Here is a 17,886-nt window from a genome sequence, read left to right on the forward strand (position 1 = left end):
AGGGATTGCATTGAATCTGTAGATTGCTTTTGGTAAGATTGCTGTTTTTACTACATTGATCCTACCTATCCAAGGGCATAGTAGATCTTTCCATTTTCTGGTATCTTCTTTAATTTCTTTTTTCAAGGACTCAAAGTTCTTGTTATACAGGTCTTTCACTTGCTTGGTTAGAGTTACCCCAAGATATTTTATGGTGTTTGTCGCTATTTTAAAGGGTGATGTTTCTCTGAATTCTTTCTCATCCCATTTATTGTCTATATACAGTTGGGCTACTGATTTTTTTAGTTAATTTTGTATCCTGCCACTTTGCTGAAGGTGTTTATAAGCTGTAGGAGTTTACAGCTATGTAGAATTCTTTGGGTCGCTTACATAGACTATCATATCATCTGCAAATAGTGAAAGTTTGACTTCTTCCTTTCCAATTTGTCTGTGATGTTCATTTTTAAAGATGACATGATGAGTTTGTTAGTTTCCGGGTACTTAGTTACATATTCCTAATTTACTTGAGTTTACCTTAAAGGATAGCATGTCTCTTGGCTGTGTCTTGGCCTTTAGCCATATATGTAACTTTCAAACATTAGCAGTCATGGTCCCAGCAAAGAATTCAGTAAAAAACCCTCAAATTCACCCTCATTCTAATATAAAATAACAATGAAATAATAAAACATAGTAAAATCATTTTGTAAGATGGTAGTTTGTAATTTTCCATGATTTATTTTAATGATGGCAACTGAGGGTTACTTGGACAGTTCATTCTGCAAGTCTCTAAAGGTAACTGTGGCTTCTGGGTAAGATGTTAGATTAGATAGAACCCAGGTCTGTAAGATTCAGCAAAAGAGGGGAACCAGGGTAAAAATAAGGGATTCTGTCCCTACCTGAGAGAGATGAAGAGGAAGGAAAGAAACCCACTCAAGATTTCAGTAAAGAAGTAGCTAGAAAAACCCACCAGCCAGTCACCAACCCCAGCACACAGCTTTCCCTGTTTGGGTGTTGCTTTATTTCCATGGACTCTGTGCTACAGGATCAGAGATCTGCAGAGAGACAGGCCAGGCTGCAAAGTCACAGCAGAACTGGTGGTACCTTGAGTAGGGAGACGTGCAGTCACTTAGGCTGTGGAGATGGAGACACAAGTGTGACAGTGTCCTGAAGGCTGATATCTTTCCTGTGGGCACACTGGAATACATAAACCAAGAATAATCCACCTCCCAATTGCACAGCTACTGACTCCATGGGAACCTGAGAAATGAGGGGCTAAACTGGTCCAGATCTTGCCTAGGTCAGACTCTGGCCAGAAAGACACTGTCTAGAGACCAATGCAGGTATAAGAGGGTAGGCTTTCCACACTCTCCCAGTGCCTCACAGAAAACCTCATTTAGGAAAAAAAATCCCCAAAACACCAGATAAGGAAGTATTAACCGGAAGATGGGGAAATATGAGACTGGGAAATTCTAACAGAAGGTGGAGTCCCATTTCAAAGCCTCTGTATCAACCTGACTTGTGTGACTTAATAAGACTGGAAGCCTTGTTCTCACCTGCAGAGGCTGGATCAAAGAGGTGGGAGAGAGCACATTCAACCCCACTAAGAAGTGATACTGAATTGTAGCATCTTCATTTCATTTTATCTCATATTTTATTCACTGACTACTTGTACTTTCATCTTTAGAATTCGCAGGTTTCTACTTCTATTGCTCAGCTGTTCAGTGGTAGTTTGTATTTCAACAGAACAGACGCTTAGGACCACCGTTCCTTTGTAACACAATGGCTGTTGTCCTATTGCTCTTCTTTTCTTCCTCCTGGACAATCAGCAAGGCCACAGGAAATAGCAAACTCAACAATAATCTCAGTTGAAAATGGCCTTGACTTACTAATGAGAACATGCAGGTTAACTCCCTGAACCAAAATCGAGATCCAGAGGCTGGGGAGAAGACTCAGAGGCTAGGAATGTTTGTTGTTCTTGCAGAAGATCTGGGTTCAATTCCCAGTACTCACATCAGACAGCTCACAATTCCCTGTAACACCAGTTTCAGTGCATCTGGCTCATCTGGGCTCCTCAGGCTCTGGCAGCATGTGTTTATTCATACCCTCACACAGACATACCACACATACACTAAAATTCTTTTAGATAAAATAAATCCTAAAAACAAATCAGACTATGTATTGTCTCCAGGAAGTATACCTTACTTGTAATAACATAAAACAAAACCTGAGCCAAAGTTTAGAAATCTACCTACGGAACACATTGAAACAAACAAACAAAAATAACTAGTCGAGCTGTTCTGATAACCTGATAAGTGGACTTCAAACTAAAGCTTGTCCCAAGAGATAAAGAAGGCCACTGCATATTAATGAGAACAATGCAAGAAGACATAGTGATTGTAAATATTTATGCATGGAAGGCCATGGCTCCCAGTTTAACAAAAGCAAACACTAGAAATCCTGAAAGGTCAGATAGGTCCTAATATAATGATAGTGGAAGACTTCAATTCATATCTTTAGGTAGGCCTTCCCAACTCAAAATTACTAAAGAAACTTCAGAGATAAGCTACTAAATAGACCAACTGGATTAACAGATGTCAACATGTAATTCATCTAACCGATATGGTGTCCACATTCTTCTCAGAAGCTCTTAAGACCATCTCCAAAATGTAATAAATGTTAGGCCACAAAATAAGCCTTGAGAATGCAAAACAATTGGAGCTGGAAGGATGACTTGGTAGTTAAGGGCACTTGCTGCTATTGTAGAAGACCTAGGCTTTGTTCCTATCACCTACATCAGGCAGCTTATGACCGTCTGTGCCTGCAGTCCAAGGGTTCTGCCTCTTTTGGGTGCCTGAATACAGGTGGTGTACAGACCAGAAGGCACACACACACATACACATAAATTTTTTAAAAATAGAGATTACAAAAAAATCAAACTGCCTATATCATATCAGATTGTAGGAGGCTAATGCTAGAAATCAATTGCAAGAGAAACTAAAGAAGCCATAAAAATCTTTGACGAATAAAAATTAAATTATACTCAGCCTCTACCTTGAGCCGACTCTACTCCCTGTAGGCAACCTTCCTTAACAGACTGAGAAAATCCCAGATTCTGGCATATCTGAGTTCTTGGGGTCTCCATTGCAACCTACACTGCAATGCCACAAATTCAGATAATGACCTCACATGGACTCTAACACAGTTTCAATTGCCTGTCCATGGGTCCTCTTTAAAATTAGGGAAGAGGGCTCCATGACTCATCAAATCTTCCATCTTCCATGTGTGCAAACTCAATACCAGGTGAATGATATGGCCAACTTGGGATGTAGACTGGGCCCTTGGACCACAGCTATTTAAGATTCTGTGTGCTGACTTTGAAAAACACTTCCTTAGGCAGTTTCCTTCAAGAAATGGCAAACCCCTTCAGTTTAAGCTGCTTAAGCTTTTTTTTCCCTTCAAATGATCTTGGTTCTTCAGAAGATGGAGCCTCAAAGTGGAGTTTTACCCTCAGAAAAACCTCTCCATTGTCCTCGTATTGTGCAGGTTTCTCTTCAATGTTGCTAATTTCTTCAACAGCTACACCTATTTCCTCAGCACCAGCTGGAGTGCTCTTGTGGTGGTTTGAATAAGAATGCTTATTTGCCATGTAGTGGAACTGTTTGAAAGAGTTAGGAGGACTAGGAGGTGTGGTCTTGTTGAGTGGGTGTGGCCTTGCTGGAGGAAGTGTGTCACTGGGGGTGGGCTTTGTGGCTTCAAAAACCCAAGCCAGGTCCAGTGTCTCTGTCCCTGCCTGGAGATCAGATTCTAAGCTCTCACCTGCTGCCCCAGTGCCATGCTTGCTGCCATGTTCCCTGCCATAACAGTAATAGTAACTTCTGAAGCCATAAAGCCCACCCCAGTGACACACTTCCTCCATCGAGGCGACACTGCCTCCAAAAAGGCCAAACAAAGTCTTCCATATTCCTCCAAAAACCAGCATGGTCAGGCCCTCATAGCAACTTCTGTCCTAGTCACTGGTCTATTGCTGTGAAGAGGCACCGTGACCAAGGCAATTTTTATAAAGGAAAACATTTAATTGGGACTTTGAACTAGAAAAGCAGTTGGATGCTTTAAGTAGGACTTACTTGGCCCTCCTACTAGAAGCCTGGAGGACAATGCTGAGGATGATTTGAACTGTGGGGGCCCAACTCAAGAGATTTCAGAGAGAAGAATGTTAGTGAATATTTTAGAGATCATTCTTGTGATATTTTGGCAAAGAATGTGGTTGTTTTTTGCCCTTGTCCTAAAAATCTCCATGAGGCTAAACTGAAAAGTTTTAGATTAATGGCATTGGTAGAGATTTCAAGACACCCTCATATTGACTCATGTGGTTATTAATAATCACTCATATGCAGATATATAATGAAAAGAAGCAAGTTGGACAAAAAAAATTTTTTAATGTACCATTTGAGGAGAAAAACCACCTGGCCTCAATGGCTTTCCTTAGTACTAAAAGAAGGTTCCATACCTCTTTCTTCTATCCTTGATGCTAAAGCCATCACCATGTGGCCACGGCTGCAGGTTCTGCTGTTTATCGGGACTGGAACTTGACCCCCTCCTTCAATTACATGAAGCATCTGAAAGCATAATGGAGCTAAGTCCCATGCTAAAGAGGTAGACAGTTTAAAGAAAAGCCTGATGCTAAATAGGATATAGGGAGTGGTGGCCTCGGGGCAAGGCCTCACCCAGCTGAGCGTCCAACTTGAAGGACAACTTAAGCAATGAAATTTCACCATCAGTGACAGAAAGCTAAATGCAAATGTAACTCAATGAGGGGGCCAAGTTCCAGCCCCATCAAGCAGCAGTACTTGGCAGCTTTGGCCATGTGGTTCTGGCTTTAAAATCAAAAATACAAGAAAGGGGTTGTGAAATCTCCTCCCATAGCTAATGAAAGCCACTGAAGCCAGGTATGTGTCAGAAATCTCTGCATGGAGGCTCAGAGAGGCCATTGAGCGAACCTGTGAAGCCTGGACTGCCTTGGAAACCTTAAGACATTGGAATCCTCAGAGTTGTGTAGCCAAGGAGAGCTATATACAAGGGGTGGTACCAGTCCAAGGAAGAGAAGTGTATTACAGTCAGCAAAGCTGAAAAGAGTTGGCGATCTGAAGAGTGTTTTGACATCAGACATGGAGATGCAGAGTTTGGAGTTTTCTCATCTGGTTTTCAGATTTGCTTTGGTCCAGTATTTCCTCATTAAGCATCCTTTCCTCATTTTTAGAATGATAATATGTATTCTGTGTCATTTGTGTTAGAAGTATATTATTTGCTTTTTATTTTATAAGGAGTTACAGTTAAAATATTTCCACGAGTCTCAGAAAAGATTTTGAACGGTTGAGACTGAGTGGAATATGGCCGTTTGAATAAGAATGATAGCCCCCCTCCCTACCCTACCCCACCACAGGCTCATATGTCTGAATGCTTATTCACTGGGGAGTGGAACTATTTGAAAGGATTGGAAAGATGAGGAGGTGTGGCCTTGTTGAAGGAAGTATGTCACTGGGGATGGCCTTTGAGGTTTCATCTGCATCTGCCTTCTTGCAGATCAGGATGTAAACCTCTCAGCTACTGGTCCAGCACCATGTGTGTTGACATGCTTCCACACATGAGCTTTTGGAAGACACAGGATCCAAGTCATAATGGTCATCTCAAAACCCTGAAAGCTCATGGACGCCTAATAGTTAAAAATCTTCCAGCCCACTTCCAAAGTCTCCAAAGTAGGAATTCTTCTATCATTGTGGCTAATTTGAAGTCCAGGGTTTCCTACTGAACTTGAATGCAAACTATTAGCTATGTTCCCTTTAAAAAAAAAAAAGAAAGAAAAAGAAAAAAAAAAGAAGGGAAGGAAAGAAAGGAAAAAGAAAGATATCTAAGATTAAATGGTACAGCCAGGTATTCTCATCTCCAAATGAAGGAATGTAGTACAGAACATGCTTAACCACAACCAACAGAACAAATGTTAAATCCTTTGACACTGTGACTGGCATCCAGGACTTCTCTGATAGCAGGAGGGGAGCTTCAAAGTCTCATCCACTAGGGTTAGCTGGATAATATCTACATAAATATTATGCCTTCAAAACTAGAGTTCTGTAGAAGCCACTGAAGTTTGGTGTCCCTGGCCTACTCAGGTCATAGCTATAGAAGCCCCTCTGCTCCTGAATAGCTAAACACAGAAGAGGAAATTCTAGAGAAACAATTTCCCTAGTGCTCCTTTGTGATAAAAGTAATCCAGGTCTTTTCTTTCCACATAAAATCTTTTAAATGAGATGGCACTTTTTTTGGGGGGGGTTTCAAGACAGGGTTTCTCTGTATTGTTTTGGAGGCTGTCCTGGAACTCGCTCGGTAGGCCAGGCTGGCCTCGAACTCACAGAGATCCGTCTGCCCCTGCCTCCCAAGTGCTGGGATTAAAGGCGTGTGCCACCAACGCCCGGCTTGAGATGGCACTTTTATACCCATGATCTCCCAAAGGACTAGGTCATGTCCTTTCCTGAAAGACTCTTAGAACCTGTTTACTATTATCATGTGCAAAATATTTGGTTCCCTTTTAATGGCATTTATTTATTAAGTCATGTCAATTTTTGCCACTATTTCATATAGTTCAGCAGTCAATCCAGCTATATTTGAGACTTTATCAGTAAAGCTTTTGTTCTCCAAATCTCAGTCAGTGTTCAGATCTCCTGAGTTCCCCTAAAGAGTTTTTCATTAAACCCCATTTATAATGCCCTAAGTTTTCTTTAATTGTCTCCAAACTTTTTCAAACTTTCAAACTTTTAAACAAATGAAATGAAATCCAGGTCTTCAGTCAGTATTTTAGAATACTTGTTTAATTTTCTGTAAGATTTCATTTAAATGCGTGACGGTGTGCAATCATTGAACCATTGAATTATCCGGATGATAAGGACAGTAAGATGATCTAATTTCTGACTGAAATTTCAAATAATCTGAGTAAACCAGGGAACGTTAAGATTTGTGACCACGTATTCCAGTGTATAGATTGCTTATGGTTAGGAAAAATACCACCACTTCTATGCATAAGGAAACCCTCTGATGCCACACTTTACCTTCACTCATGAACTTAAGTTTTGCAATAATCCTTTGTCTTAAAAACAATTCCAGTAAGGAGATTCGTTATATCCTGTATTCCTAAAGGGAAGACTGGAACTTATAGATGCCAGTAACTTCTCAATATTCAGAACTACTGAAAGACATGGTTCCAAATAAGCGTGTCAATCTCCAAAATCTCCATTTTCTTTTACTCATGTTCTCTTTCACGATATAGCCTTCTACCCTGGGCAATGCGAGGATGGTAAGCTGGTATCATGAAAATATAGCACTCTACTAACACTAAACATAGTTTATAGCAGGCAAGATGGGGTGTGCCTGTGCCCTAGCTACTTGGAAGGCTGTGGCAAGTAGATCATTGGAAGCTGGAAGTTTGAGGTTAATCAGGGTAGCTCATGGGAATCCTGTACCCCCCAAAAAGCAAAAGAATAAAAAATGTAAACAAAACCAGACAACAACAAAATATCCTGAACAGTTCATAGTAGAGATCAAGAGGCCCTGAGCAACATATAATTTTCAGTGATTACATTTTGAGTTAGTTGCCAATACTTGAAACACGGGAAACATAAGTAAAGTGTTTATTTTCTCAGCCTTTTTTTTTTTTTAGTAAGAGCAGAAATATCTGGCAGCTTTAGGCCTGCATTCCAAAGTGGCAATCGTGGGTGAAAACATGCCCCATCAACTCATCATTTGCATCAGCTCCTGACAAAGTAGAGAGGAGGATCAAAGTTTTCTGTTCCGGTCTTAGTACTATGCCCTTCATTTATCAACTAGTTCAGGGATGTGATTTTTCCTCCCAACATATTATGTTAGTTACAACTAGAAAGACAATTGCTAATAACTTTTCCCTGATTTCTTTATATTCCAGGAGACAATATGTATTTGTTATTGATTTTATGGACAGTACTCTCTCTACTATCTCTATTGTCTGTCTATCATGTCTGTCTGTCTATCTATTTATCTATCTATCTATTTGTCTGTCTGTCTGTCTATCCATCCATCCTCCATCATCCATCCATCCATGTGTGTTTGTACTTACAAATCATTACTTCTAATTGGGATAAAATTCACATAATATGGTGTCTTAGTCAGTGTTCTATTACTATGAAAAGACACCGTGACCATGACAAATAGAGGAAAGCATTTAGTTGAAAGCCCTGGGTGTTTCAGTCCATTTTCATCATGGCAGGAAGCATGGTGGCATGCAGGCAAACATGGTGCTGGAGAAGTAGCTTGAGAGTTCTACATCTAGATTCACTGACAGCAGGAAGAGAAAGACATTGGTCCTGTCTTGAGCTTTTGAAACCCAAAGCCCACCCATAGTGACACACTTCCTCCATCAAGGCCACACCTACACCAAAAGGGACATACATTCTAATCCCTGTCAAGTAATGCCACTCCCTAATGACTAGGCTTTCAAATATATGAGCCTATGGGGGGCATTCCCATTCCAATAACCACACATGGAATGAGCCATTTTAAATTAAGCAATTCAGTGATGTTTTAGCATTTTCACAGTCTGTGAAAAACCATATTGGGATATTTGTAGCTGTTGCTCTGGTTCTCAAGGTTGCCCTGAGTGTTTTTGCCATGTCAATAATTTTGAGACATCTAGTCCATAAATTGAGATGGTTTTTCATTTTCTTGGGTCCTTGATTCTTTCTCCAACTTCATGCAGCTTCTGGCATATACATTTTAAAGTTCTTCCATTTGTGTGTGTGCGTGTGCATGCTTGCATGTTGTGTTGCCTGGTATCTACAGTAGTGCCTTATAAATACTAGTACATGTACAGGTTGATTTAAAGTTGTGCTGGTTTAGTGGTCTGACGGCTGTGCCTCTGACCCATGCTCTATCCTACAGTATCCTCTCTGGATCTCTTTCTCTTTACATATATGATTCTCTATTCTGGATGGCCAGTTCTCCTATGTTCAGTGAGACCTCCACTTACTTATGGAGTAATTGTTCCATTTCATAACCTTAGGATCTTTTTTTTGGCAAGGGTATACAAATCAAATTAAATAAGAGCTACATTTCCTGTTTTGGTCTTGAATACTTCACTTTGGTGTTGGTCTAATCTATATTGTAGGGTTTTTACTGCTTGTATGGAAAAATATGTTATAGTTTTGTCTTGATTTTCAATTTTTCAATATGTGAAACTCCTTCATTAGTTTGATAATCAGAATGGGTTCTTTATGATTTTCTATATTTAAGATAATATATGTAAGTATAGATAATTTTACAATTTATTTTCCAAAATGAGTGTATTTTATATTTCTTGCCTAATTTTCCTAACTAGAATTTCCAAAACATCGTTCAATAGAGGTGATAATAGAAAATATCTTTGTGTTGTACCAGATCCTGAGGAGAAAGTTCCAACCTTTTGCTATTTAACATTATATTATCTTTGGATTTTTATTTATTTAAAAACATTTTGCTGTCTAATTTTGAAATCCCAGAGTGAGACTGTGTAGTGTAGAGTTCCATGGATTTCTGAAAGGGCACTCAAGGTCAGAGTGGCCACTATGAACATTTTGAAATTTGATAATTAAATATAATTAAAATTATTCTTCAAAAATATGCCTTGGTAGAGAGTGACTACAGAAAAAGCTAGTGCTGTGTTTGTGATGCCTCAGCTAGTGGGAATCATCTTAGTTAGCCAACATTTTGAAATGAGCCTTACTTGAGAATGTGCTTGGATAATATGCTATCCTTTATGAACTTTTTAATGTGCATTTGTTTTGAGTTGCAGATTGCTTTTGTCCTGTATCCTCCCAGTGGAAGTCCTGAATGGAATCTGTCAGATATTGAGAATAAAATGTTTCTCACCATGTGCTTTTCTTGGCATTATGCATCAATCTTTGTCATCACAGGATTAAATTTTGCTTTTATCACCTGGTAAGTTAGCACTTAAAAAAAACCGAATGGTTCATTCCTTCACATATGTTCATCAAAACTTGGCAGTGTTGAGATTCAAATTCAAAAGGAAAATTGTATTATTACCTCCTCATGAGACAGACTAGGGTATTAGGAAATTATCCCGACTCAAAAAAAATGGTCAGCAAAAATGTACGTTGTTGACTTAAAGTTGTGCTGGTTTAGTGGTCTGATGGCTGTGCCTCTGACCCATGCTCTATCCTACAGTATCCTCTCTGGATCTCTTTCTCTTCACATATATGATTCTCTATTCTGGATGGACAGTTCCCCTAGGTGCAGTGAGACCTCCACTTACTTATGCGTGCATACTTTATTTGTTCCATTTCATAACCTTAGGACCTTTTTTTGACAAATGTATACAAATCAAATTAAATCAGACAGTGACTCTAATTTTTCCAAAAGTCAAATGATGCACTCTTTTATACAAGAATTCTGATCTAACTTTCTGATCAGGAGAGGAGCAACATAGCAGATTACTGAGAACACATATTCCTAGTTCTGTTGTCTATTGGCTATGATTTCAGTCATTACTCAACCACAATAAGTATGAATCTTATTGTTTACTAAATAGGGAAAATAGAACCTAAATGAGTTTGTTTACTTATGTTCCTAAAGATGTAAAAACTCACCAGATGGTCTTATCTTCTTGTCTGTATTATCTTCTTCTTCTTCTCTATTTGGTATAAGAATATGAGTTGGCGACCTTCCCATGGGGGATGTTTTTGTCCCGTAACCAGGGCAAGTTAGAGAGGTAGACAATCAAAATGCAGAACAGTGAGTGAAAGTAGTAGGCTCCTCACAAATTGAAAGGCAATGTGAGTCCAAAAGATGATCAAGAAGGAAAGAGGATGATCATGGCTCCTAGGGTGCTTAGTGCCAAAGCACATTGGGCTTGACTGATCCTAATTACTGGACATGCAGACTCCAACGTTCAATTCTTCAGACTGATGCGCTGAATAAAATACTCTAACTGCAGCAATGTGTATGTAGTGTTCAGCATGGTGGACTCCAGTCCCAAGAACTTATAATGTGACACAATCCATATTAATTTCAGTGGATCCAAATACTAGTATGTTGATAGAGCTGCACACTTTGCAGGTTCTCCAGATCCCTAGAATGTGGAAGCTATTTCTAGGTCCCATGGTTTGTCAACTTCTACTGCAACCAGATTTGCATCCTGTAGTCATGGGCTCAGGTCAGCCCTCCTGCTCTGAAGTTGGCGCTGGAGCAGCTGTGACACTGGCACACCAGAAAAAGAAACTTGAGCTGTTGCCTTGCCCTGCTCCCAGATGACCCACTTGGGCTTTGGAGCCATTCACTTTGCTCTGTAGATGCCTTCTTCCTCCTTCCAATTGCTCTGTTCATTCTTCACTTCCCCAAAGCATGCACATCAGCTCACTGTTAAGGCTGGCTGGGCTACTGAGTCTTGCTCTCTTCCCCTGTTGTTCCAGGCTGACATCTGGGCCTCATCTTCTTAGGGGCTGGGGAGTCTTCAGGAACAGTTCCAGGATGCAAGGAAAAACTCTGCTTCGTGTCAGCTCCCCTCCAGAGCCAACAGAAGACTACTGTCTCTTCCTGTTTCAAAAGCCTTCAGATGCCTAATAAATGGCTTATCCACTTACAGGTTCCTAGAAACAAGAAACTCCAGTTTTATTTTTCAACGTCTCCCAATCCCCACTGCATGTTATTCTAATCTTTTTTACCAGACAGTTCCCTTTTACCTCGTATATTCACACTAGATGCCCATCTCTTCTCTAAAACCTTCTATAATGCCTCTGGCCCATGTCGATTATGTTTCCTGAGCTTTGGTAGTACTTTGCACTAAACGCTATTGTGATGCATCAATTGTGATATTGACTACTTGTCCCCATTAGCCCTCCCTGACAGCTAGATTGTAGTCCCATGTTAAAACGATCATTTTCATATCCCCATACTGACTGGCACATTGCTACACATATAATAAGTGCTCAGTTAACATTTGTTAGCTGTTTACTAGGTCTCCATTTCAAAGGTGCTTAAATACACCCTTCATTTGTTTGGAAGTTGTATTTTATATGTTTCTTGATTTCCCTTTAATATTTATATTGAAAAGATAAGACTAAAAGTTTAACTTTCCCTGAACTATTTTGATATGTATTTAAGCAACCATTTTAAAATACTACAAAGATTCAGTATTGCCTTTCAGTGAGACCACATGAAAAACTAACTTGGTACTAAAGTTGAGGATAAGGAGGCTTGAAACTCCTTTAGTCAGGGTTTACCTGTGAAGTGGTTGCTTATCCACAAGTCATTTCATTAAATGTCGGACATTATATCCAAGTTGTTTGACATAGCACAATGACTGACACACAAGCACATCTAAGTTATAGAATTCTCCTCCCTAAATTCTTGAAAGATGATACAAAATGTTCCAGTTTTACTAAATAATGGTCCAAGATTGCCTCATTCTATCCCCTGCCTGCAGTCTTGATTATGTAAGTTTATAGATGAAACCTATCTGTTTGGAAATATTGTTGCATATTTAATATGTTACATATAAAATATGTGCAGGGCTTGCGAACACGCCAGGCACATGTTTTTTAGAAGTAACTCTTGCATCAGCTACTCTTTTTTTTCTCGAGACAGAGTTTCCCTATATTGTTTTGGAGGCTGTCCTGGAATTCACTCTGTAGACAAGGCTGGCCTCGAACTCACAGAGATTCGCCTGCCTCTGACTCCTGAGTGCTGGGATTAAAGGCGTGCGCTACCAACGCCCGGCCAGCTCTACTCTTTTTCACAGTAATTTATGAAAACATGAAGCAAGAAGACAGACACACCTTGACCTTGATTTCCAAAATGTCCCCCATTCTAGTAACTGGCAATTGTGCCTGAGAATTCATTTATTGATTACTTATTGTGTTGGGCTGGGGGGTGCTGTATTAAGGGAATTTTGTTTTTGAAACAGGGTGTCATTCGGTATGTGGTCTTGATTGGTTTAGAACTTTCTATGCAGACCAGGATGGCCACAGAGATCCGCGTGCCTCCGACTCCCGAGTGCTGGTTCGCAGGTGTGCGCCATCACATTAGGCTGTGGTTCCTTTTTATTACCTAGCTCTCACCCTGCCTCACAGGGCCATTTTCACATGTGGGTTACAGATGCCCAGAACCTGATAAGGGTGTGAGATTCATGGCTTATAGCCACACCATATACTACCCAGAGAGAAACCACAGGAAGCCGTGGAGCAACTGGGTCTATGCTAACATTTCATTCCCAGTAAGAAGGCACAAGATGTTTCATTTTCCACATGAGTCTTCAAAAATGAACATAACTGATTAGTCCCTTTCATCTTACACGGATTGGCATTGGACTATGTGGAAAGGATTGTGTGGGCTTTTGTAAGAGGACACAAATGTTCTCCAGCCCTTAATTTGTTACAGAGCATCAATTAGTCTTTCAAAACAGAAGTGGTTTGGAGTGTTCAGAACATATGAACAAATTCAGTAATCAATAATCAAGGAAAACAACTGAGCAGATTTTTTTGGCTGTTAAGTCAACTGAGGTTATCGATTCTGCTCAGTTGCTGTTTATTGGAGGTGTTAGTGTTAATTGCCAGTGGCTGAAGAACTGGTAGCCTCTATTCACAGATTAGTGGCATAATCTGTCAGATTGTTCTACATGCCAGTGATGTGCCAAATGAGTCAATGTCCTAGCTTAGAATCACTTCTGACTCTTGCTAGGGTTACACCAGCAAATGAGATGAAGTCTATGCACTTTTGTGTGGGATCCAGAGCACAAAGAATGTCATAATGTATGAATATAACAGGCCAGAACTTAACTAGAGAAGGGAAGAAAGAAAGGAAAAATCAGAATGCAAACAGACTGAAGAAATTTTTCATAAAGAGAAATTCAGCCCAGATTTAACATATGCCTTCACTTGGTCTGTCACCCAGGGAAAGGTTATGTGTTTCATTACAGAAAATGACATCTCTTTGCAATCCATAGGTAGTTGTGGGTTTGATACAGATGTCCTACCAATGTCATATTTGTCACAGTCAGAGTCTCCTGCTTGTTTTATAAGTGATCAGTTGGGCACAACTAAGAAATCTCATAATATTTTGAAAGACACATCTTTTCTGTTTACTTAGACCTTGCTGTAGTCTATACACATTTTCAGGTATCTCAAAGTCAAATAGAAACAATTTCACTTTGGAGATTGCCTCTGTTTGTTGTAGGAATAATCTGTATATTACTCTAAAGTTTTGAACCTTGGTATCATGTAACCAGAAATGATTTTCTTTTTCCCCAGGTTAGTTAAATCTAGACTTAGGAAGGTCTGCACCTCGGAAGTTGGACTCCTGAAAAGTGCTGAGCATGAGCACGAATCAGAAGAAGAAGTGTGATTTGATGGGCATCCACTCATGCCAAAAAAGCCTTCTCATTTTTCGTTGCCTTTGCTCATAACTTTGTTTTTTGACCTTTGTTTGAGGAACAGCCATCTGAGTCATGTTGTTTGTATTTCCAGTTTTGTTAAAGTATAGGACTTTAAATGCCTCACTTTCTTACAGCTTTGAAAGTACTTTGGGCAACAAATTCCCTTTACATATTGTGCATGCCACCGGTATTCAGGACCAATCATAATTTTCCAAAGTCATATATAGCTTCATGCCTATACTATGAGAATGGTTTGTTTTATTTTCCTGGTGGATACCTTCAAGATTCATGGCCTTGCCATCACTTGTAATCATTAGATGTTAAATTTTACTTGTTAATCTTGTTGCCACAATGAAAAATAAATGAATGCAAAAGCCTCAAATCCTCATTTTTTTATTGAAGTATATACCATCCTCATATGATACAGAAAAATCTGCATGTGCAGAAATCCCGTTCTTTGAGACATTTCTGTATGGAAAATTTGATGCAAAAGGCAGATCAGAAGTCTTCCTGTGAGCTTTCTAAAATGAAATAGCATTAAGACCATGGTTTTAAAGATGTCAGAGACTAGGAGAGGGGCATAGTGGCTTTAGCATAGCCTAGCATGATCACCATGCCACTTGCTATGTTAAATAAGTAAAGAACTAAACAACATGCTTTTCTATCAGTAGTTCTCAATTTGTGAGTCACGATTCCCAAAAGACCATCAGAAAACATAGACATTTACATTATAATTAATAGCAGTAGCGAAATTACAGTTATGAAGTATCAATGAAAATAATTTTGTGGTTGGAGGTCACCACAACGTGAGGAACTGTATTAAAAGGTCACAGCATTAAAAAGGTTGAGAACCACTGCATACAATCCTAGGTTAAAAAGTCAGAGCCTTGTGCATGTAAGCCAAGAAACTCCCAGTGGTGAGTAGAAAAAATAATTCATATAATCCTAGCTCTACCATTAGCCACGCCAAGTTTCTCACAAGTTAACACATATCTTCCTCTCTACACTTGAGCTTAGACAATAGGCCCAAAATATGATTCTTCACTACAAAGGAAAGGGATTAAGTTGACTTAATAAGCATAGGGACTTATTCATATTTTTATGAATCTCAAATGGAAGCAAGTGGAGAACTAACTTAACACAATATTACACAGAAAGGCATAATCTAACAGAAAAAGGAGAGAATGCAGGAATCCTGAGACATAAGTTAAATATGAAGGCAGTGACACAGCCCCTATGTCCGTGGAACTGAAACACAGACAATGAAACCCAGAAGGCTCCCTGGCATTCCAGAACTCCAGCAAGCCCAGGAGCTGCCTCATCATATGCATGTCACAGGGAAAGAGATCATTACATTCTTCAGGCCTGAGAACCAGGGTATTCATTTTGTTACCTAAGATTTTAAATTGACAGGTGTGAGTGTCCAAAGTATGCCTTGAGCAATGAGTGGGTGGTGCACTCTGGAATAGAAGTTACAAATGTGTCATGGTCCCCTGGGCACAATGTTCTGCCCATGTGTCCTGGAATTAAGGGCACTTTTCTAGTCTAACAACATTCTGTGACTGTGGCTTTTGAGTTTCAAAGTCAGTCAATAGTCAGCTGCAGAGTTAGTTGACACAAGAGTCACTGATATCTCGAGAGGTCTAACAAACACAGACAAGGTGAAGTCTGGAAGTTTGAAAGCCAATGAATACAAATTCTCTACCTCATTTATGAGGGTACAGAGATCACTACTTCTCCAGACTTGAACCCTGAGAATACAAATAAGATGCCACTCAGGGAGTTTTCAGACGTCTGAGTCTCAGACCAATTTGGAAATGTCTTTGCACGGTTTCTGAAATAAAACTTTTCTTGCAATTGTATGGTTATATGGTTGTGTTTTAAGGAAACTGTTTTTGGAACAGCATGAAAAACTTAGTAAAAAAGTAGTAAACTGCGATCTCAAGCCCCAAATAGGAAAGTCTTTTATGTCTCCCCTTCACTCTGTGCCAGGAAGTCTCAGGCCACCCGTAGATGCTGTAAAGACTTTGCTTCATCAAAAAATCTGTTTTCGTAAGTTGTCCAAAATAACAACAAATATAACAACAGTATAAAGGTTTTTTTTCTATAGAACATAGGATAAGGAAAGGCAGCTCACCAGCCTTTGGGGTGGGTCACTCATTCAAGAAGTGTTTATTATCCCAAATGCTAGGAAGTATTCAGAGAACTAAGAATAGAATGATGCTCAAGACAGAGCTTACACCAGACGTACATTCCTGGGGTAGAAACTAGTAACACCAAAGTAAAACATGAGACTACCAATCTAGGCGATGAGGAAGGAGAACAAGGAATGGTGAGTTGCGTTGGTGACCTTTTGCCAAGGGTCCTTCCCCAGAGGTCTTTCTATGAAGAAAAATGGCACCCATGCTCCATCTTTATGTGAAATTACAGTGTTTATGTTTCCAAATGTTTAGACTGTGCCAGGACAAGACTTCATCAAGGACTAGACAGAGTTGGGGATCCTTCCCCCTTTACTCCCTGCTTTGCCTCAGCTGTCACAAACCTGAAGACTCAGTTCCTGAAGTTCTGCCATATTCCCTTCACAAGTATCTCATGCTACATCACCATACACCAAACAGGAAACCCTTTAAGTCAGTCAGCAGGAGTGATGCTCTGGTTGTGCAGAGAGGAATGTGAGTGATAGGGGTGGTTACCACCTGAGTTAACCTTTGCTGTTGGTGGGGCATCAGCTCCTCCATGCACTTTGTAACCCCCAGTTTCCTCACCCTAGCAATGGTGACATCGTACTGCTTCTTGAAATGGACCAGATCCTAACTGCACTTTTACTAACCTTGATATCACCCTATCACTACAGGAATATGGGTTAGTTAGCTGAGGCAGGCAGCAATCATTGTATTACAGGAAAAGCCAGAAATAAAGTGAAATACGGAACTGTCGCGTCTGCTGCGCGGCCTGTGTCCGAGAACGTGCGGAGGGTGTCGGGGATTGACAACACAGAGACTCGTTCAACGATGTAAAGAAAACTTTAAGCAGGCTCCAAAAAGGTTCAAGAAAACTTCCTAAGAAAGGCTCCCACCAGAGAAGCTTCTGCTCTCTCCCCTCCCCTGGCTGGTTCTGCTCTGACCCCAGAAACTGATCTGGGCGTGGCAGAAGAGGTGGTTAGTCTTTGGACAAGGTCGAGGTCAGGGTGGTTTCTGTGGGCAGGCCTTTTACAGGAACTTAATGCCCCCAGGCATTGTATTGTTTTTAGTAAACATGTTTTTAGTAAACATTGTCTTACAGCTGCCTACTCCCAGGCAGAAGGGGAAGTGGGTCTCTGCTCAAGGTCTGATGTTCCCACAATTCACCCCTTTTTATTTTTAAATGAGGCACTCCTGGCTTAGGTCAAGTAGGGTCACCCTCCCTTTCCCATCCTTGGGGGACCTTGAACCCCTGTCTTAGGCGGGAGGGGTCTTCCCCACAGG

General features: G+C 40.2%; 1 protein-coding gene across 4 annotated transcripts in view; it reads left to right on the forward strand.

Annotated features, from left to right (window-relative positions):
• Window positions 1-14,804, forward strand: part of LOC101839044 (transmembrane protein 45A) — an 85,601-nt gene extending 70,797 nt beyond the window's left edge. For 2 of the 4 annotated variants that reach the window (XM_040750646.1, XM_013118162.3), the window contains 2 exons: window positions 9,827-9,972; window positions 11,463-14,804. In XM_040750646.1, the coding sequence (XP_040606580.1) occupies window positions 9,827-9,972; window positions 11,463-11,613 (297 nt within the window). In that variant the 3' untranslated portion in view covers window positions 11,614-14,804. The remainder of the gene's footprint in view (window positions 1-9,826; window positions 9,973-11,462) is intronic. The other 2 variants (XM_040750647.1, XM_005076729.4) reach the window with 2 other exon arrangements.
• Window positions 14,805-17,886: the final 3,082 nt, after the last annotated feature.

This window comes from Mesocricetus auratus, unplaced genomic scaffold (assembly GCF_017639785.1).
Source record: "Mesocricetus auratus isolate SY011 unplaced genomic scaffold, BCM_Maur_2.0 Super-Scaffold_100008, whole genome shotgun sequence".
In the NCBI taxonomy this organism is placed as follows: domain Eukaryota; kingdom Metazoa; phylum Chordata; class Mammalia; order Rodentia; family Cricetidae; genus Mesocricetus; species Mesocricetus auratus.